General features: G+C 49.4%; 5 protein-coding genes across 5 annotated transcripts; 3 read left to right on the plus strand and 2 right to left on the minus strand. All coding sequences in view use genetic code 12, as the record gives it.

Moving 5' to 3' along the window:
• Positions 1 to 694: 694 nt before the first annotated feature.
• Positions 695 to 4,534, plus strand: DIURU_003513 (uncharacterized protein; the record flags this gene model as incomplete). The annotated part of the gene is made up of 1 exon (XM_034156284.1): positions 695 to 4,534. The coding sequence occupies one exon, from the start codon at positions 695 to 697 to the stop codon at positions 4,532 to 4,534; it is 3,840 nt and encodes a 1,279-aa protein (XP_034011766.1).
• A 231-nt stretch (positions 4,535 to 4,765) lies between these two features.
• On the minus strand, positions 4,766 to 11,260 carry POL2 (DNA polymerase epsilon catalytic subunit; the record flags this gene model as incomplete). The annotated part of the gene is made up of 1 exon (XM_034156285.1): positions 4,766 to 11,260. One exon carries the CDS (start codon positions 11,258 to 11,260, stop codon positions 4,766 to 4,768), a length of 6,495 nt encoding a protein of 2,164 aa, XP_034011767.1.
• A 1,447-nt stretch (positions 11,261 to 12,707) lies between these two features.
• Positions 12,708 to 13,988, plus strand: DIURU_003515 (uncharacterized protein; the record flags this gene model as incomplete). The annotated part of the gene is made up of 1 exon (XM_034156286.1): positions 12,708 to 13,988. The coding sequence occupies one exon, from the start codon at positions 12,708 to 12,710 to the stop codon at positions 13,986 to 13,988; it is 1,281 nt and encodes a 426-aa protein (XP_034011768.1).
• A 432-nt stretch (positions 13,989 to 14,420) lies between these two features.
• On the minus strand, positions 14,421 to 15,371 carry DIURU_003516 (protein transporter YIF1; the record flags this gene model as incomplete). Its single annotated transcript, XM_034156287.1, has 1 exon — positions 14,421 to 15,371. One exon carries the CDS (start codon positions 15,369 to 15,371, stop codon positions 14,421 to 14,423), a length of 951 nt encoding a protein of 316 aa, XP_034011769.1.
• Positions 15,372 to 16,156: 785 nt separating this feature from the next.
• Positions 16,157 to 17,560, plus strand: TPS1 (alpha,alpha-trehalose-phosphate synthase (UDP-forming) TPS1; the record flags this gene model as incomplete). Its single annotated transcript, XM_034156288.1, has 1 exon — positions 16,157 to 17,560. One exon carries the CDS (start codon positions 16,157 to 16,159, stop codon positions 17,558 to 17,560), a length of 1,404 nt encoding a protein of 467 aa, XP_034011770.1.
• Positions 17,561 to 17,609: the final 49 nt, after the last annotated feature.

Consider the following 17,609-nt stretch of genomic DNA (forward strand, 5'->3'; position numbering starts at 1 on the left):
TTCTTTGATTGACCACATATTCGACACGCGACTTGCGCTGACGCGATAAGTTACCTTCACAGAGGCGTCCGGCTCGGCGGGAATTTTCGTCCGTAAATGCCCACTGGGTGTGCCAGTTACGTCAAGGGTATTGTTCATGCCGCCGCCGTCCACAAAGTCACGGTAGACCCACCACGGCCGCATCGCAGTCGCCAGCAGCACCTGTCAACGGCGACACCGGGGAACGGGGGTGAAGGTCGACGCGTATGTACGCGAACGTCCGCCTTAACAAAGATGAGAGAAAGTCTCCTCGTGACGAAGCATAACGCGATACGTGGAGGTATCGATCGTAGACGCAAATCACAGCAGACGTTACGGTAGGTCAGGATACGGCGACGTAATTACGACTGCGGGTTGATTTCATGACCCATAGAACAGGACAAAGTTAGTAAACAGAGGTAATCGAAAATCGACCAACCTCCTGTATACCACTTCTCCTTGATTGTCACACGACACGGAGACGGGGCCTGGACCAGGTCCTCAATCTTTAGCTGAGTTTCCCTTCGTTCCACCAGCCACACGCTTAGCCCACGTCTGTGTCGTGTTATAGATCACATGATGCGAGCGCCGTAACAGGACAACCGCAGGTAAACGTCAGAGAGCGCGGCCTCAATACCCCCATCGTTTTGAACCAGACCGCTCCCACCACGACGACATGAACGGCCAGGGTGGGGTGAGTCGTCTGCGGCCAAACTCCACGGCGGGCACGGGGCTGAGCCGGCCCACCAGCCGTCTCCACGCGCGGTCGCTGCTGTCGCTGCTGACCCTACTAGCGCAAACCGACGCCTACGACGGCGTCGACCTCGACCAACTCTACCGCGCCGCCCTCCAGGTGGTAGTGCTCGAGTACTATAACCTGATCCGGTTCACGGCACCCACAGTAAGACAACCAATGGTGCGGCTGTTGGTGCCGCCCGCGCTGGCGCCGGCGGGCAAAGAGGTCAAGTTGTCGCTGCTGGCCATCAGCAACCTTGAGGATAAGTTGCGCCTGGTCGCCCAGATGAAGGACTTGTCGATTGACGCCGACACTCGGCGCTCGTTGTTGGAGCTCTACAACAAAATGCTCCAGCCGCAATTTAAGCAGGAGTTGGCACGGACGAAGCTGGCGGAGTACGTGTTCATGACCTTCATCGGCTGTGTACAAATGGCGCTCTCCAAATCACAGAAGACCGCCACCCCTGAGGAAAAAGTACGACAGGCCGATATCTTCATCCTGATGTTGCGCACGGTGACTAAGGGCAAAGAAGAGGCGGTGATGGCCAAGATGTGCGAGCACCGAGATTTACTTAAGCCGTCGCTCCAGAAACCTCAACATCAACGACAAAAGCTGGACACGGGAGAGTACACCCAGCCGCTGTTCCGAATGCTGGACTTTGAAGGAACCTCGGCGCAGTATCTCAAAATGCTCCAACAGCTCTTCGAAGTCGACGACGTCACCGCCCAGCAGGATATCATCGCCGTCAAGGACCGCCTGCTGGGTAAATGCTTGCATGCCGATATCACGCAGGCGCGGTTCTACTTGGATAAAGATCTAGGCTTCTACCCGCCAGAGAAGTTTGTTTCTCACGAAGCCTATTTTCAGTGGAAACAACGCCAACAGGCGCAGTACACTAATCTCCAGAAGAAGTACCGCCTGGTGCCGCTGCACAACCTCCCGAAACTCCCCTCGGGTCATGAGTACTACATGTGGCCGCTGCGCCACACCATACTCCCATTCTACATCATCCTCATCAAGCTTTGCTATACCACCACTGCCACCGATAAACTGCTCATTGATCCTGTGGCGCAAGAGTTGCTTGCTCTTATCGCTCGAGTATGGGGCATCGATGCGTCACTGAGATGTGTTTGTTATTACACTGCCGCCCACTTAGCTAAGATCACCAGCAACGATGCTGATGTGGTTAATACCGAAGTCACTCGTGACGTGGTTGGCTTATGCTTCCAAGTCCTACAAGAAGCCGAAATAGCAGAACTACCTAAGCGAATGTGGGCCCAAACAGATCAGGACAACTGGACCAAGAACCTATTGATCCTGTATAACCAGACGATGTACGGTATCAAGGAGCTGTTGGCGATGATCTTCAATACTACGGTGAAGCCCCAGTTTGGCACCTATCTTAGTTTTCTCGGAGATTATGTCGAAGGCGATGAATTGTTTGATGCTGTCGAAGCTCTGGGAAAGACCGCTCCATGGGAGAAGAAACTTGCTAAGTCATTGGTGAAAACTGTCAATAACCGCTATCGCGAGCACTTGATGACTTTACCGCGTGATGATACTGTCAACATTGGTCACTTCATCGATATTTCCTCGGCACTTGTTGATGACATCAAACGACTTCAAAAACGGTATAAGGCCCCCCTTCTAGGGTTTCTTCCGGTAGCCCGCGAAGTGGCTCAAATTTATACCAAAGCCTTTGCAAAGGATCTGGAGAATATCCTCAAACATATAGATGCCTACGCCAAGAACAAAGCCGAGTTCATCCCCTACGGTGACGCCATTGAAGCCTATAAGCTGATTGCTGAAGTTCGAGCCATACATCGCCAGGTTTTACCCGAGGAACAATTTCTGTTCAATATTGAAGCGTTTTTCTTCAAGTACCTCGAAGATTGGGTGGCAGAACTGGGAGAGAAAATCGAGCAAATTGTGCAAAACGCCATCAAACTGGATAAGTTTGACGCTATCGACTTAGACAGTGACGATAAGCGCGTGTCGACGCTGGTGGTTGACATGTTTGCAATGATCAAGCAGTACTTTGGCATCTTAAAACAGTTGGTCTGGGAAGATGAGTATCAATTGGCCAAGGTATACACCATACTCCTTAAGCTGGTGAGTGACGGGGTGATTGCCTACGCCAACACCGTGGCTGATAAGGTGACGCAGGCATTACACCAGTCATCAGTGGCCGAAGAACCTGAGCGGGAACGCAGTCATCTGTCTACTTGGCTCGCCGATATGAAACAAGCAGTGGCGCTGATCCAAAGAGGTCAGGACGAAGATATCCAAAGGCCGTACCAGTTTGAGCCCCAGACGTGTATCGCTCTCAACAACATAAATCGCATCATGGAACTGCTTGACAAGTTGGACACGGTGGACCCCGAGGCGATTCTGGCCGTCATCCAAAAGCGCAACCCGCTGTCAGCTACCCAATATTTACTGCATTTAGTGCTGATTCGCCTCGTCAAAGCTGAGAACTTAGCTCTGCTGCTGCTGCTGCTGGCTCCCACTCCCTACGTGACAATGATTGATACGAAGCTTCGCAAAACCGTTGCCCAGCTGAGACCGTTGACTGCTACCACCAATCCTGATTGGGACGAAGAGTTCGAAGTGACTCTCCCCGCTTCAGAAAGTCTTACCCTCTCCGTGACTGTTTGGGACAAACGCAGTCTCAACCACTCCATCTGTGGCCGTGCGCTTTTGGCGATTGATCCCAACCGGTTTGGCGTGGTGCCTCAGGAAATTTATCTTGATTTGGATACGCAAGGCAGAGTCAAGTTGGAAGTGCTGGTTGAACTGGAACGATTAGACGCGGTGTTCGTCATGGGGAAAGCCTACCGTACGTTGAAGCGGTGTCTTGAGCGGTGTATCAAACTTATGGTGGAAAAGTTTTCCCGGTTTATTCACTACTGTCTTCTGCGACTGAACTTACGCCAAGTGTGTAGCTCTGGTCGTCCGACTCAGGAACAGATCGACGACGCCATGATGCCATTATACAACTATCTTAACTCAGGGTTGGAAGTGTTGGCGCTGTATTTGACTCGCTCATTACTTTTGCAAGTGATGGTGGCGGCGTGGAACGTCGTACTTGCCACTGCTGATAGCCTTCTTCTCCCACTGTTAGTACTGGCAAAAACACTTCATCTTTTACATTCCCGTCTGAGCCAGCTGCTGAGTTCATGGCAAGCAGTGTCACTGACCATTGCCAACGTTACACATTCGATCACTGGGAACAAACCATTGACCACCACTGAGCTCGAAACCGTGTTTTCTTGGCTCAACTTCTTGTGTTTTGACTTCTTCCATAACAATGGTGCCGGCCCTCCCATCAGTGACTTGAAAAATGACCACTACCAAGCACTCTTGTACATCCCCAACTATTACGATGCCGACATCGACCAGTTGATTGAAGATGTGGAGCAATTGGCACCCGCCTACATCCAAACACTTCGGGATAAAAACAATATTGACACTGGACTGGCTCCGAAGCGGGCGGGAACAATGCTGAGAGCAAGAACTGTGCTTAGAAGCAAAACCATTGCTGCCAATGCCACCGCAAAGGCTAGAGCTAAAGCCGCAAAGGAAGCTAAAGAAGCGCAAGCGGATCCTTACGCTGCCGATGCTCAACTAGAGGATATCATCCTACGCATCTTGATTGCCAGAGGCGAAAAACGGTTTGTTGCTGATCGTCTCCATCAACGAGAAAAGCTAGCGCTGTCCATCGCCACCGAACGGATTATCAAGGCTGCCGCCGAAGGCAAGATTGGTCGCAGAAAATAACCGTTCTACAAGTACATAGGAACAAACACATGCTACCATTCAATTCCATCAGCAATTGTGAATCGCGAAGCTTTATCGATAGAATCTGAATCCACTTCTAAGACAATAGCAAATAGAAAGGCTTCAAATCATTAGTAATAATTTAGTTATGTCAAATCTATTTCATTATTTCAAACCAGATTATTGTGCTACCACAAGCAATGAATAAATGTTAAATTAGATTATGCATATTTACAGTTCCACGGCTTCCTCTAAGATCTTCAACTTGTAGAAGTTACCCACATTCGCCATCACCAGAATTCGCTTTTGCAAATCGTCGTAAGAAAACGTTTCCACCCAATTGCCCAGACACTTGCAATGGAGGCTCAAGTTGGTTCGGCGAATCAGCTTGCACTTATCGCACTTGTAGTCTTGTTGGTAGAATTGAATAATCAACTTTTGCAAGTGAGCAATCAAACGTTCTTCTAACGCCACCCGATTGTAAGGCTTCGAACACCGGCTGCATGACCAAACCCGTTCCTCGGGCTCACGACATACGTCGATGTCACGGATAAAGTTGCAGTAGTCACAAATGAAGTGTCCCACCACCAACAGCGCACTCGGGTATACAAACTCGGCTTGCTTTGAGAATTCTTTAACGCCGAAAACGTGAAGCAAATCTTTGCGGACTAACCTGACTTCCAACTCCCGCTTTTTGGAAAGACCAAATACCGCCATCAAATAGTTCACAAGCTCAAGCGTAGGGTTGGTGAGCGTAAGATGAGACCCAGGCAAATGAGGAAATTTGTACTCGGAAGCAAATTCAGGATTAAGGATATTATCCGTTTGTTGTTTGTATAACTTCTTGATACGTTTCTCCAACGGTTTGCGGAAGGTTTCCATCACCCCATTTTGGGGGTCTTCTTCCTCGTCATCTTCTTTGGGTTTAGTACGATGCCCAATTTGAGTGACTCGGTTTTGAGAAGTGGCAATTTCTGTATGCTTTTGCTTCACCAACGCGTCCAAAAAGATAATTGTCCAATCAACGAATTCGTCTCTATAAATTTTAGGCAAGTATTCATGGATGCCCCACGCCGAGACTACTTCCAATGGTTGATGATCTTCCAGCACTATTTCTTTAGTGTAACGCCCACAGAAATTATACTGATCCATCCACACCAATACATCCCAATACTTGGTCACGGCAAGTTCCAAGAAGTGAAACATGGGTCGCAGCTGAATCAATTTAGTCATGTACTGGCCAAAAGCAAATGAGTTTTCCACAAGCACTTTTGTAGTGGAAACAACGAGACGGTTTCGATTGGCAAACACCACTTGACATTGCATCCGCTTGAACTCAGCCGCAAGCTGAAGCAAACACTTCGAAGTTAAATTGTGAACGTGGTAGTGGAGGGCAGAGTCGTACATGTACAGTTGAGGCAGTTGCACCCACAGCACAAGCGCATTCATGATACTATCGGCACTGGCATCACCTTGAAGGGCGTTATCCCAAAGTTCTTTGACCATATTGCGAAGAGTGGCCAACGATTGAGTATATGAAGCGCTAGCGCCATCCTGATTGCTCACTTCAACCCCTTCAGCGTCGGCGATTAATGCACTAGCAAGAATGGCATTAATGGTGAGAGTACCAATTTCGATCTCGAGACAAGCAGTTTGGTACACTTCAGGAGTATTGATTTCGGGGAACAGTGCGAATTTATCGTCCGCTTCGCCGCCGGTATCGTTTTCCTGACCACCAAGATCAGGAAGAGGACCAGGCAGCCACCACAACACCATGTTCTGGGATTTGAGACGACGACAATAATCGACATCAACAAGGTAACCAAGATTTTCCATGTGGACGTTACACAAGGGGACACGAGCATAGCGACAGAGCTTGGTCAAGTTGGCAAGCCACAGAGCAAGAAGCAAGTAGTGATTAACGATACGCTTCGCAATGAGCGAGTGCCATCCCACAGCCCCCACACTAAGTTCACGGGTCGTCATTTGCACACAAGGCAGATCATTAAGAGCCGACACCTGTCTCATTAAATCTAACGGTTGAGGCAGCTGAACGGCAAATAATGGTTTCAGCGGACGACCTTCGGAAATTTGCGCAACGAGCTTACCAAGCTTCTTGTAAAGTTTGGCGGAGTTCGAGTAGTACTGAGTAGTGAACTTCATGTCTTTGGGGAAATCAATGACTCGATCGTAAGCAGCGAGTTGAGGAGACTTAGCTTCCCGGATTTCAGCGTAAACTCTGTCAAGCTTCACCGTCAATTCCTGAGCCAGAGCCAGAGGCTTGAGTACCAATACGTCAGCTTCAGGCTCCCACAGCTTGAACACGCAGAAGAAGTGGTACAGATTGACCACAAGATGGAGCACAAATGTAATGTCCGGCGAGAAACGTTGGAGATAATTATCCAGCTCCACAGGACGTAACAGTTTCTGATTGAAACCTTGTTTCATGGCTCGACCGAGAGCACCCACACGGGTTTCATCGAAAACCACGGTATTACCCAAATCCATGACTGCTCTTTGCACAGGGGTGACATGCAGCTCATATATTCCCAAAAGTGTTTGATCATTGAGCACCGAGTTACCATCACGTTTGAGATCCTGATAGTTCAATTCCAGAGTGACAAGCTTGTATAAGTGGTGATCCAAATTGCCACCGTGAGGAAGCATCGCCGCCAGCGGCTCCATATCTCCCTGCACGGCATCAATCCGTCTTTGCGGCAAATCCATCTTATAAGAAGCGTAAAGTTGCCTGGGAATGTGAAAGGTGAACCCGTGGATCTTACCCAGAGCCACCACAAATGCCTTCACCGCTCCTGGTACCTGGGGATCACGCTTAAACTCTAAGATTTCCCAGTTGTTACCAACTATCAGTTCGGCTTGACGACGAAAAATGTCACCCACCGTCAGTCTAGTCACCAGCTCCGAACTAGGACCAAAAAGACGGTTACGACGGTCTCGTGCTCCGGACTGAGCCCGCCATTTGGCCTTCTCGTATACCAAAAATTGAGCGTAATCCACTGTGGGGTCAGGACATGAACCCTTAAGAACCTCCTCATCAGCTTCAGCAACGGCGGCAGCTTCCACTTGTTTCCGTTTGCGACTAGTGACTTTAACTGAAACCTTGGGCGCCGCATCTTCTTTACCAAAGTCCTCAATATCCTTGATATTTGCTTGTTCTTTCAGTTGTTTGCCGAAGAAGTCCAGAATCAGCAGCTGTTGCTTTGAATCATCACGTTGAGCAATGCGTCTTTGCAACCAGTCAGGGTGGGCCACACGCGGCACGGGGTTGTCGACTCCTTGAAGCGCGGCAGGGATGGTGATAATCTTCTGTATTACCAGAGCTAACCGTTCCCGATAATAGTCCCAATCGATCACGTCACGGGGGCCAAATTGAGTAAGCAGAGGGTCGCGAAGCCATTTCCGCAAATACAACTGCTTTTTGTCCAGAGAGAAAATGGCCACAGGAATGGCGCGCTCTGTCACTGGCGTGCCCAATGGTTTAGCACTAATAATGTATTTGGTTGCGAGACCAGCATCTTGTACCATTTCTTCTCCCAAGAATTCTCCTAACCGTTTAGCAGTGGTAATCGAGGTCAGCTTTTGATTGCCGTACTCACGGAGAGGCTTAGACATCAGTCTGTTTTCACAAATAAGTTCAATAAGATCTTCGTCTTCCAACATACCACCTTTAGTATCGAGGACATCCAACCAGTTGTTAGCCACTGAAGCAACCGCTGCGTAACAAGTTTCCAATGTCTCACCCTCCAAGAAAAGCTTGAAAATGTCCAGCTGGAAATTTTTAATGAGTCGCAACTCCCCTCTCCGCTTAAGTTCAAACCCTTTCAATTCAGCAAGCAGTCGATCCATATTGAATACAGCGTACCTCTTTTTGAGACCTTTGCCTTCTTCCTTGGAAGTGGGCAAAATCATGGCCCTGTAAGGACCATCCACTTCGAAGAAAATCGAGTTATCTGAGTGAGTCTCGTAGAGAAACTTTTGGGGATCAACGAGGGTTTGATACTGATGATTAGTGAACTTTTGGTGCACCAAGTAATTAAGCATCAGACAGGGGAACTCAAGAGTAATCAGTTTGCCATTAGAAAGGTTAAGCTTGAAGTTTTCCGGAAACAGCTTGGGCAAGATACACCAAATACCATCAGTGTCGAGTTCAAGAGGGCGCCCTAAGCGTTCCACGAGCTTTCTGGCCATTTGAATGATGTGCGCACCAGTTAAGCAGGTTACCCCTGCCATCTCCATCAGGTACCATCTCAGCCCTTTTCTCATCACATACCCATAGAACGAATTCAAAATAACTTTGTGTGCCAATTGAAGCGAGTCGTATAACACAATCATTTTTTTGGCTTCATCCTTTTCGATGGGATCACTTCTCTGAGAAAGTTTACCCTTCCATACCTTCGTGAGACCTTTGAAATCGTAACGACGGTCTCTGAACAGTCGTACCGTGTCAACATAAAAAGGGTTCTCACGTTGGCAAATAAGGGCTTCTCTAGTGACAACCTTGGTCTGCTTGATACGGTTGTACACCTTCCGCGAATAGTCACTGACACGTTTCTTGATTGCCAGCGCTTGTTCAGGGTATGATAAATCTTCGAATCTTCTCGGTGGTAAATGGGGGCGCAAGGGAGGGAACTGTTCATTCTGCAACGTCCGCTTGATCATATTGTATTCGTTCATCTCGGCGGGGTAGTATTCACCTCTCCACAGCCAAGGAAGACGCCGGTCACAGGTTTTACCAGGGCGATTAAAATCACAGGTAGCACAATCTTTCTCCAGCTTAAGCGAATCGGGCTGGAGTCTGTTCAGCGTCATAATATTGGGGTACATCGATGCCACATCGACGTGATAAATAAGGGGGTTTTCCTCACGGGTAGGCTCATTCTTCAAGCCTTCCAACGCCAGCCTGATTTGGTTGTAGACATCATCATAGTTGGTGACATCTTCGACCTTCTTCCCGTTTTCAACTTCAATGCAAAACTTGATGGAATTATGCAAATCGCCGATGACTTCGTCGCATGCCAGAGGATCGATATTGAACTTACACGGGATGTCATGCCGAAACACCCCGGCTTCGAGGGATTCGACGTGGCCACCAACGTAGGTTTCCAGCTCAATTAAGTGACCTTCAAAAAAACGTTCAACGGGGTCAGCGTGCTTATTAGGTAATACAATGTTTTTCTCGTAGGCCTTAACACTCAACAACATTTCGCAAAGGGTACCGGTACCTTTACGAAGCACTTCATCCGGGTTAAGCGGCAAGATAGTACACAACGAGAAGATAAATGGGTGCACATACTTCGAATATAAGTAGAACGTGGCCACGGCATCGGACACGGAGTATTCGGCTAATAGTTGGGGGTGGTCATAAGCGTAAGGAGTCATCAATTCAGGGTCAAGCTCAGTCGGGTTGTAGCCCAATTTTGCTGTAGTCACAGCTTTCAAACCTTGCGAACCCTGGGGCAAATACGAGTCACGTTTCACCCACCGGTAACAATCCATGTGGACACAATATGACAGTTTATATTCGCCTTCATTGTCAATTGCGAACCCAATTTCGGCAAACATGTCTAAATCGTGATACTTGGCACGAGCATCCACAAAAGGCCAATCGAAGAAGTCACCGTTAAAGGTAGCAATGACGGTGGGGCGTACGTCACGAATGTGTTCGAAAAACCGTTCAAGGACCGCCTTTTCATTAGCCTCATTGAAGATGACAAAGTTACCAGGGTATTCCGGTTTCGGGGTATATTCGAAGTCTTCAATGTCTTCACTGATAACCTCACGATTAGTGATGAGAAACCCCTCACCGTCGATCATATATGATATCATCATTACCTGATCAATTTTCAGGTCAGGGAATTTAAGCGGTGCCTTTGTAGTTTCAATATCGAATGCTAAGACCACGGGGTCGGCAAATGCAAGTGTTTCTTTATCTTCTTCGAGACGAATGTGACCTTGATGGGCATACACGTTATACCACTTCCCCACGTGAATGCCACAATCAATCAGTACCCGCACATGATAAGGAACGTCGTACTCACGAATGTCAGTGATGTATGCCAGCGGATCACTCAGGCGAGTGGCATCGCCATTGCCAAAATCGTACATGGTCTTGGTGTCTTGTTGAAGAAGGTTTTCCTTCACCACCGGCATGATAACTCGACGAGCTGCCAAAAGATCGGATATGTTATGGAATTTGAGTTTGAGCAATGTCTGTTTGAGCCCCACAAGGTGATTAGGGAGAGACAAGTCTTCCTTGACTGTTCTTTCAAGCAGTTTGAGGTTGAACTCTTCAAGCTGCTTCCGAAGCCATTCTTCCACCTCCGACTCATGTCCCGGTGTTGTCACCACAAAGAAATAGGGATCATAGTTAACAGTCACTTTGAACAGGCCACCTTCCTCATCGAGAAAATAGTAGTCTACCCCGGCCAAGCCACCAGCGTACAGGTCATTGGGGAGTGTAGTCGGATGCATGTTGACCAACCACCCCTTTTTCGGCTCGTCCAGGTGCTCTAGGCGGTCGAACCCCATGGTGGTGTCGATGGCATCGACTTTGCGGACGAGGTCCAACTTGTTTTCGATCCCCACTGCCCCCGTGAAGTCACCTCTGAAAGCTGACGTAGTGGTTTTGGAATTCTTGACAAATCTGGCGGTAGCCCCTCTGTGTGAGGCGCCATTTCTGGCTTTCTGCTGACCCGACCTCAGCATAGGGATGGCACTACCTTTAATTAGACGCGTTTCGCGGTCGCGTTTTTTTCTCAAAGGTCTCTGATCGGGTATGAGCCCTGGCGTGCCACGAGTTTCGCGCGGTGGATAAAGAAAAAAAACTTATGGCTGGCGGTTTTGCCCCATCTAGATAAAAAGGTATGTGGTGCTGGGTTGCAACGGGGTCCCCAGTGAGGTAGAGGTACGCGTATTACATCTGTCACTGCTGCGTGAGATGCGTGGGGATCTGATGCGGCTAATCAAACGGTTTCCTGTCAAACGGGATCACTAGCCGTATGCCACCACCCTTCGCTTCCCCTTGACAACGACGAATCAGTCCACAGTACGACTAGCGATGATACTCAGGTTATGAAACCACGACTTGGCATCGCCCACTACTAAACTATATCTACTCTTTGTGATAGTGGCGCCATCAAATTCTGGAGGCCGAGGGGGGGTCCAGCCCTCCGCGGCGCTTGCCTTGATGACGAGTGACAAAACCCCCTTAGGTTCCCCACCTTCTGTCGCATGCGTGTGGAAAAACGAGTTCGGCTCGGATCGGCCCACTGTATTGCTGATGCCGGACTAATGTTGTCCTCCCGCCTGAACCTGCGGGCGAAAGAAAAAATAGGGGAGGAATTTTGGGGCCCGATTAGTGTCGTCCGGAGATCGCTTAATATGCACGCCTGCCGGAGTAGCCCAACCCAGCCAACCCTAATATACAACCATCGAATCGATGGGTATCTACGGATGAAAGCTGAGACATCTGCGTCCCCGTGGCCCCGTAAACAGTCTAGGTCATATTGCCGACGCCTTGAGGATGGGAGTGGCAACACAAAAGAAATTCGAGGCAATTATGCCTGGTCATCAGGCGCACCGCCGATGTCATCATGCACGAGAGCCACAGAACAAAGTTTAGTCGTAACCGAGCCCAGAGGCAAACGATGGGCATCGATCGGACCAAATGGACCAATTGACTAAAAACTACCCGTAGGACTAATTGGGGGAGCGGGGTCTACTCACCATGTTTTTTGCAATCCGAGGTTCCGGCGGAATTCCTAAATTTTCACCCCACTAACGTAGCTAGGAGCAGCAAGTGTCGGACAGACACCGCCCCAGCAATAATTATCACGGCCTTACGGGTGCTGATGACTAAGGGCGCAAATGGTGGAGAAGTGTCAGCGATAGCGAGACCATAAACGACCAACGAGGGTCTAGACAGGCGTCCCAGCCGCCACTGTAGCTTGCATTTCGTCAACGGCGACCGCTAGGTTCTGTTTACTAATTGGCCAAACCGGAACTATCACCGGCAGCGGGATGCTTCTGGCGGCGTCATTTTTGAAAAGCCGCAGCCGACCGCAACCTCAGGGCACCCGTAGCCTCCGGACGTAGGCGGAGCCGTATATATAATGAAGGTCATCCCATGGTTTTGAAAGCAGCACCCAACTAAATGAAGGTTTCTTTGATCGCTTTGGCTACCATTGCCGCCGCCTCGCCCTTGAACTTTGCCTCCAAAGACCTGTCCGTCGTCCCCAGAGACGAAGGCGTCATCCCTTGGGGTAAGATCTTCGCCTTGTTCAGAAGAGACGACTCGGACGACATTGGTGACAACTACGAAGACCACTCGCCTAAGAAGTCGGGCAAGAAGGGTGACAAGAAGCCCAACGCCGTCGACCAACTCTTCGGTGATGAACTTCCCGAAGAAGACGACGACGAGGAAGAAGAAGGTGACGATGACAACGAAGACGAAGACGAAGACGACGTCTACGCCGACGCCACCATCAAGAACTTGAAGAACTTCCGCATCATTGTCGACTTCGAATCTGACGACAGATTGATCTCGTTGAAGCAACAAAACGGCACTCAACAACCCGTCGCCGCCAGATACGGTCAAGATGCCCGCTTCAACTTGGTCAACTCGACGTTGACCAACCTCAACGGTACCAGAGTCGTCTTCGACGTCCTCGGCTCCTTCGGCTTGGTCAACGGTACCTTCAACGCTACCACCAACACCACCAACACCACCATCCTCAGAACCCTTCCCTCGAACTCGGCCGCTTTGTTGTTGAAGTCGTCGGCGTCGTCTAAGGAATCGTCATCGGAAACCGGCTCGGTGTCGGAAGCCTCGGAATCGGCTGAATCGACCGCTACCGCTTCGTCGCAAGCCAGCGGTGCTCAACAACAATCGCAACAAATTGAACAGACCGCTCAACAAACCGAACAAACTGCTCAACAAACTGCTGCTGGTGCTGAACAACAACAATCGGGCGCTGCTGAACCCACTCAAATTGAACAACAATCGGAAGCTGCCGGTGCTGAAGCCACCGCCACTCAATCTGCCAACCAAAAGAGAGCTGAAAAGGAATCGTCGTCGCTGAAGGAATCGTCGTCGAAGGAATCCAAGACCTCGTCGAAGGCCTCGAAGACTTCTGACGCTAAGGCTACTGGTGCTGCTGCCAAGGAAGAACCCAAGGAATCTGGCTCTGGCTCGTCCAAGGGCTCGTCGTTGAACTCGACCTCGGAATACAACTCGACCGGCACCATCCAAGTGTTCGCTCAAAACGGTACTAACGTCACCTCGTTCCCTGGTTGGAAGATCTACGAAAACAGATTGTTCTACAAGGACTTCACTCAATGGTACGGTTGCCCTGGTAAGAACAACCAAACCTTCCACATCTCTACCCACAAGTGTAAGGGTGGTGAAAGAGTCAAGTTGAGAGTGTTTGTTTAAAGGACAAATGTCTCATCCTGACAATACCCCAAAATAAGTGTAATCAATTCGGTTCTTCTATTTAATCTTTAATACCATGTGACCTTTGTTAATTGGCCAATACTCATAGCATAATCTTAATTTTAATCTTGCTTTTTCCAATTTCCCTTTGCCTTTCACCAACATGAAAGGGGCTATGTATTTCATCGGGTTGCGGACCCTGTGCAGAGGGCGCTTATTAAGTTGCGGTCACAAAAATCACGCACTGGTGCATCCGTGAATATATCCGTATTTCAGCACCCCAGCGGCGTTATACTTCGCTTGGCCGAGGAAGGTTACACCGTCTGCAGGAATAGTTCCGAGAGGGTTCCAAGGGGTAGTTTGCGGGGATCGCCGAAGGTCATCGTTCTGTGTATTCTCTAAGAAGCTGGGGTAGTGGTTATGCCGACAGTATCATGATCGGCTCATAACAAAGATTACTAACAACTGTACCACCGTCAGGTAAACAAACAAAAACTGCACGCGCCGCTTTCTCTGCTTGTCGGTTATACCGCTGGCGGCATTGCGACTCGGCAACACCAAAAACTTCAACAGTCTCATCAAGAACACTGCCAACAAGCCCACAAGTACCACAAAACAAATCAGGTAAATCACCGACCACAATCCCACCAAGTGTTGGAGCACTAACAACACGATCACCGTGATGTACTTGTAGCCAGAGAACAGCACAAGGTCCCAAATGCTCAGCTGGGTCAGACAACCAAGCAAGTAAAGACCAATCTTGAAAATGGCAATGTCAAGCACCAGAAACGCCACCGTTTGCGACGCCAAAATGCCAAACAACTCGGGATGGAACTCGCCCTTGAGCCCTTGGAACACCAGCCATAACAAAATGTAGGTGACGAACGACATCAACGGAATATATAAATCGGGGGCATTAACATCGTACACCGGCGGCGCGTACTGGGTGGAACCGTCGCCCGACACTTCTGCCATCGTCTTACGGTTCCAGTCCTTATTCACAAACGGCATCAACACCATCGTCAACTTCTTTAGCACATAGCTGTTGCTCACTTGGAAATAGAACTTGAGATCGCCAGTACCAGGGATGAACGAGCCAAAGTTTTGCTGCAAGTATGAGTTAGACTGTTCAAATTGTGATTTGGCAAATTGTGAGGCAAACAGCGCTGCCTGGTCGTTGAAGATCCCGAAACCGGCCCCTTGTTGTGGCTGCTGTTGGAATTGGCCTTGGTTTTGGTAGCCTGCGTTCTGGAACGGTGGTTGCTGGTACCCTTGCTGCGCCGGTGGCTGCTGTTGGTGTTGTTGGAACTGCTGATTTAAATGCTGGGGTTGTGGATGCTGCAAGTTTTGAGCGGGAATATCCCCCGAGTATGGCGTGTACATTGTCGGCGACAGTTGAGTAGTCTTGTGGTATCAATTGACAGCCTGGAGAAATTGACCGCGTTCGTTCACGTGATGGATCTCTCTGGAAAAAAAAAAAAAAAAGAGCTGAAAGGCAACAGGCAAATTGACAGTCTCACGTGACCAGTACTAGCCTCAATTACCTTTATATACATTACTGAAGGAGGGGTGAAACACCCCCCTTACCCCCCCCTTATGTCTCCAGATAGTCTAAGCCCCAAGATATATTCGACCGTTGCCTCTTAGGTACGGGGGTATAAGATTCACTAATACTAGAACGTGGCACAGCATCGCCTTTCATTTGCCGTCGTTCCGTTGCTACTGTGCCCGTCTGCAGCCTGTCATCGCTAGCCCTGAATAGGCTAGTGGAGGGGTTAAAAAAAACCTGAAGCAGCAATGACGTAACCAGCAGATCAGGTTATATCGCTTTTCACACCTAAAATATTGTAGCCAATAGATCTTAGACACGGGAAACGACCCTCCACCCCGCCACATGGGCAGCCGCGTGTACCACTTAAGATTACCCATTGAATCAACTGATCTTGAGCCGTAGCCCTTACAGAATGTAACAACAGCTAAACCACGCCCCGAGATCACCTCACATTATCTTTTAGTGCCGCCCAGAGCAACATTTCATGTTGGCACTAGCCCCCTCGGGCCCACTCACAGCAAGCTAAATGCCTCGCAGCCGCGCCTACCCAACCTAGCTCGAATAGCACTACATTACCCAAAACCCTCCCCCACTGCCCCCACCACAACCAATTGCGATGTCTTCCAAAGTGATCGTTGTTCTGAACCGGTTGCCCGTGACGATACGGAAAAATGCCGACGGCCTGTATTCGTACTCGATGTCGCTGGGCGGCCTCGTCACCGGGTTGCTGGGCCTCAAAAAGACCACCGAGTTCCAGTGGTTCGGCTGGCCAGGAAAGGAGCTCCCTGACGACGAGCAGGCTAAGGTGAACAAGGAATTGAAGGAACAGTTCAATTGCACCGCCATCTTCATGGATGATCGCACCGCCGACTTGCACTACAACGGGTTCTCCAACCTGATCCTCTGGCCCCTCTTCCACTACCACCCGGGTGAAATGACGTTTGACGAGGTTGCCTGGGCTGCATTCACAAAGGCCAACGAGATCTTTGCCGACGAGATCGTCAAACAGGTCCAGGACGGCGACATGATCTGGGTCCATGACTACCACCTCATGCTCCTCCCAGAAATGTTACGGGAGCGGCTCAAAACCAAAAACAACAAAATCGGCTTCTTCTTGCACACCCCGTTCCCGTCACTGGAAATATATCGGATCCTCCCGGTGCGGCGAGAGATACTTGAAGGGGTGTTGCATTGCGACTTGATCGGGTTCCACACCTACGACTACGCCCGCCACTTCTTGCTGTCGGTGCTGAGAATTGTCCCGGGAGCGACCACGTTACCCAATGGCGTTAAGTATAAAGGACGCCACGTCACCGTGGGGGCGTTCCCCATTGGGATCGACCCCGATAAGTTCATCGAAGGGTTGCAAAAACCGCAAGTGAAGGACAGAATTGCGCAGTTGAAACAGAAGTTTGGCGATACCAAAATTATCGTCGGCGTGGACCGTTTAGACTACATCAAAGGTGTACCGCAAAAGCTTCATGCCTTTGAAATATTCTTATCAGAAAACCCTGAGTGGATCGGCAAAGTGGTGCTTGTCCAAGTGGCAGTGCCGTCGCGGGGTGATGTCGAAGAGTACCAAAACCTCCGAGCCATGGTCAACGAGCTTGTTGGTCGCATCAACGGTCGCTTTGGCACGGTGGAATTTGTTCCCATTCACTACCTCCACAAGTCAGTACCCTTTGACGAGCTCATTTCTTTGTACGCTGTTTCGGACGTGTGTCTTGTCAGTTCCACTCGTGACGGTATGAACTTGGTGTCGTACGAATACATCGCCTGTCAACAAGAGAAGCAAGGGGCCCTCATCCTTTCAGAATTCGCGGGTGCTGCTCAATCTTTGAATGGGGCTATCATCGTTAACCCGTGGAACACAGAGGAACTTTCCGATGCCATCAAAGAGCTGTTGACGCTTCCCGAAGAAAAGAAAAAGATCAACTTTGAGAAGTTGTTTAACTACATCAACAAGTATACCTCGGGATACTGGGGGGAATCGTTTGTCAAGGAATTGGCCAATTGTTAGATATTTAAGCATGCTGTGAATACATGTCGCTGATGGCGTAGATCACTCA

The sequence above is a fragment of the Diutina rugosa genome, assembly GCF_008704595.1.
Source record: "Diutina rugosa strain CBS 613 chromosome Unknown scaffold1_size794362, whole genome shotgun sequence".
Classification (NCBI taxonomy): Eukaryota; Fungi; Ascomycota; class Pichiomycetes; order Serinales; family Debaryomycetaceae; genus Diutina; species Diutina rugosa.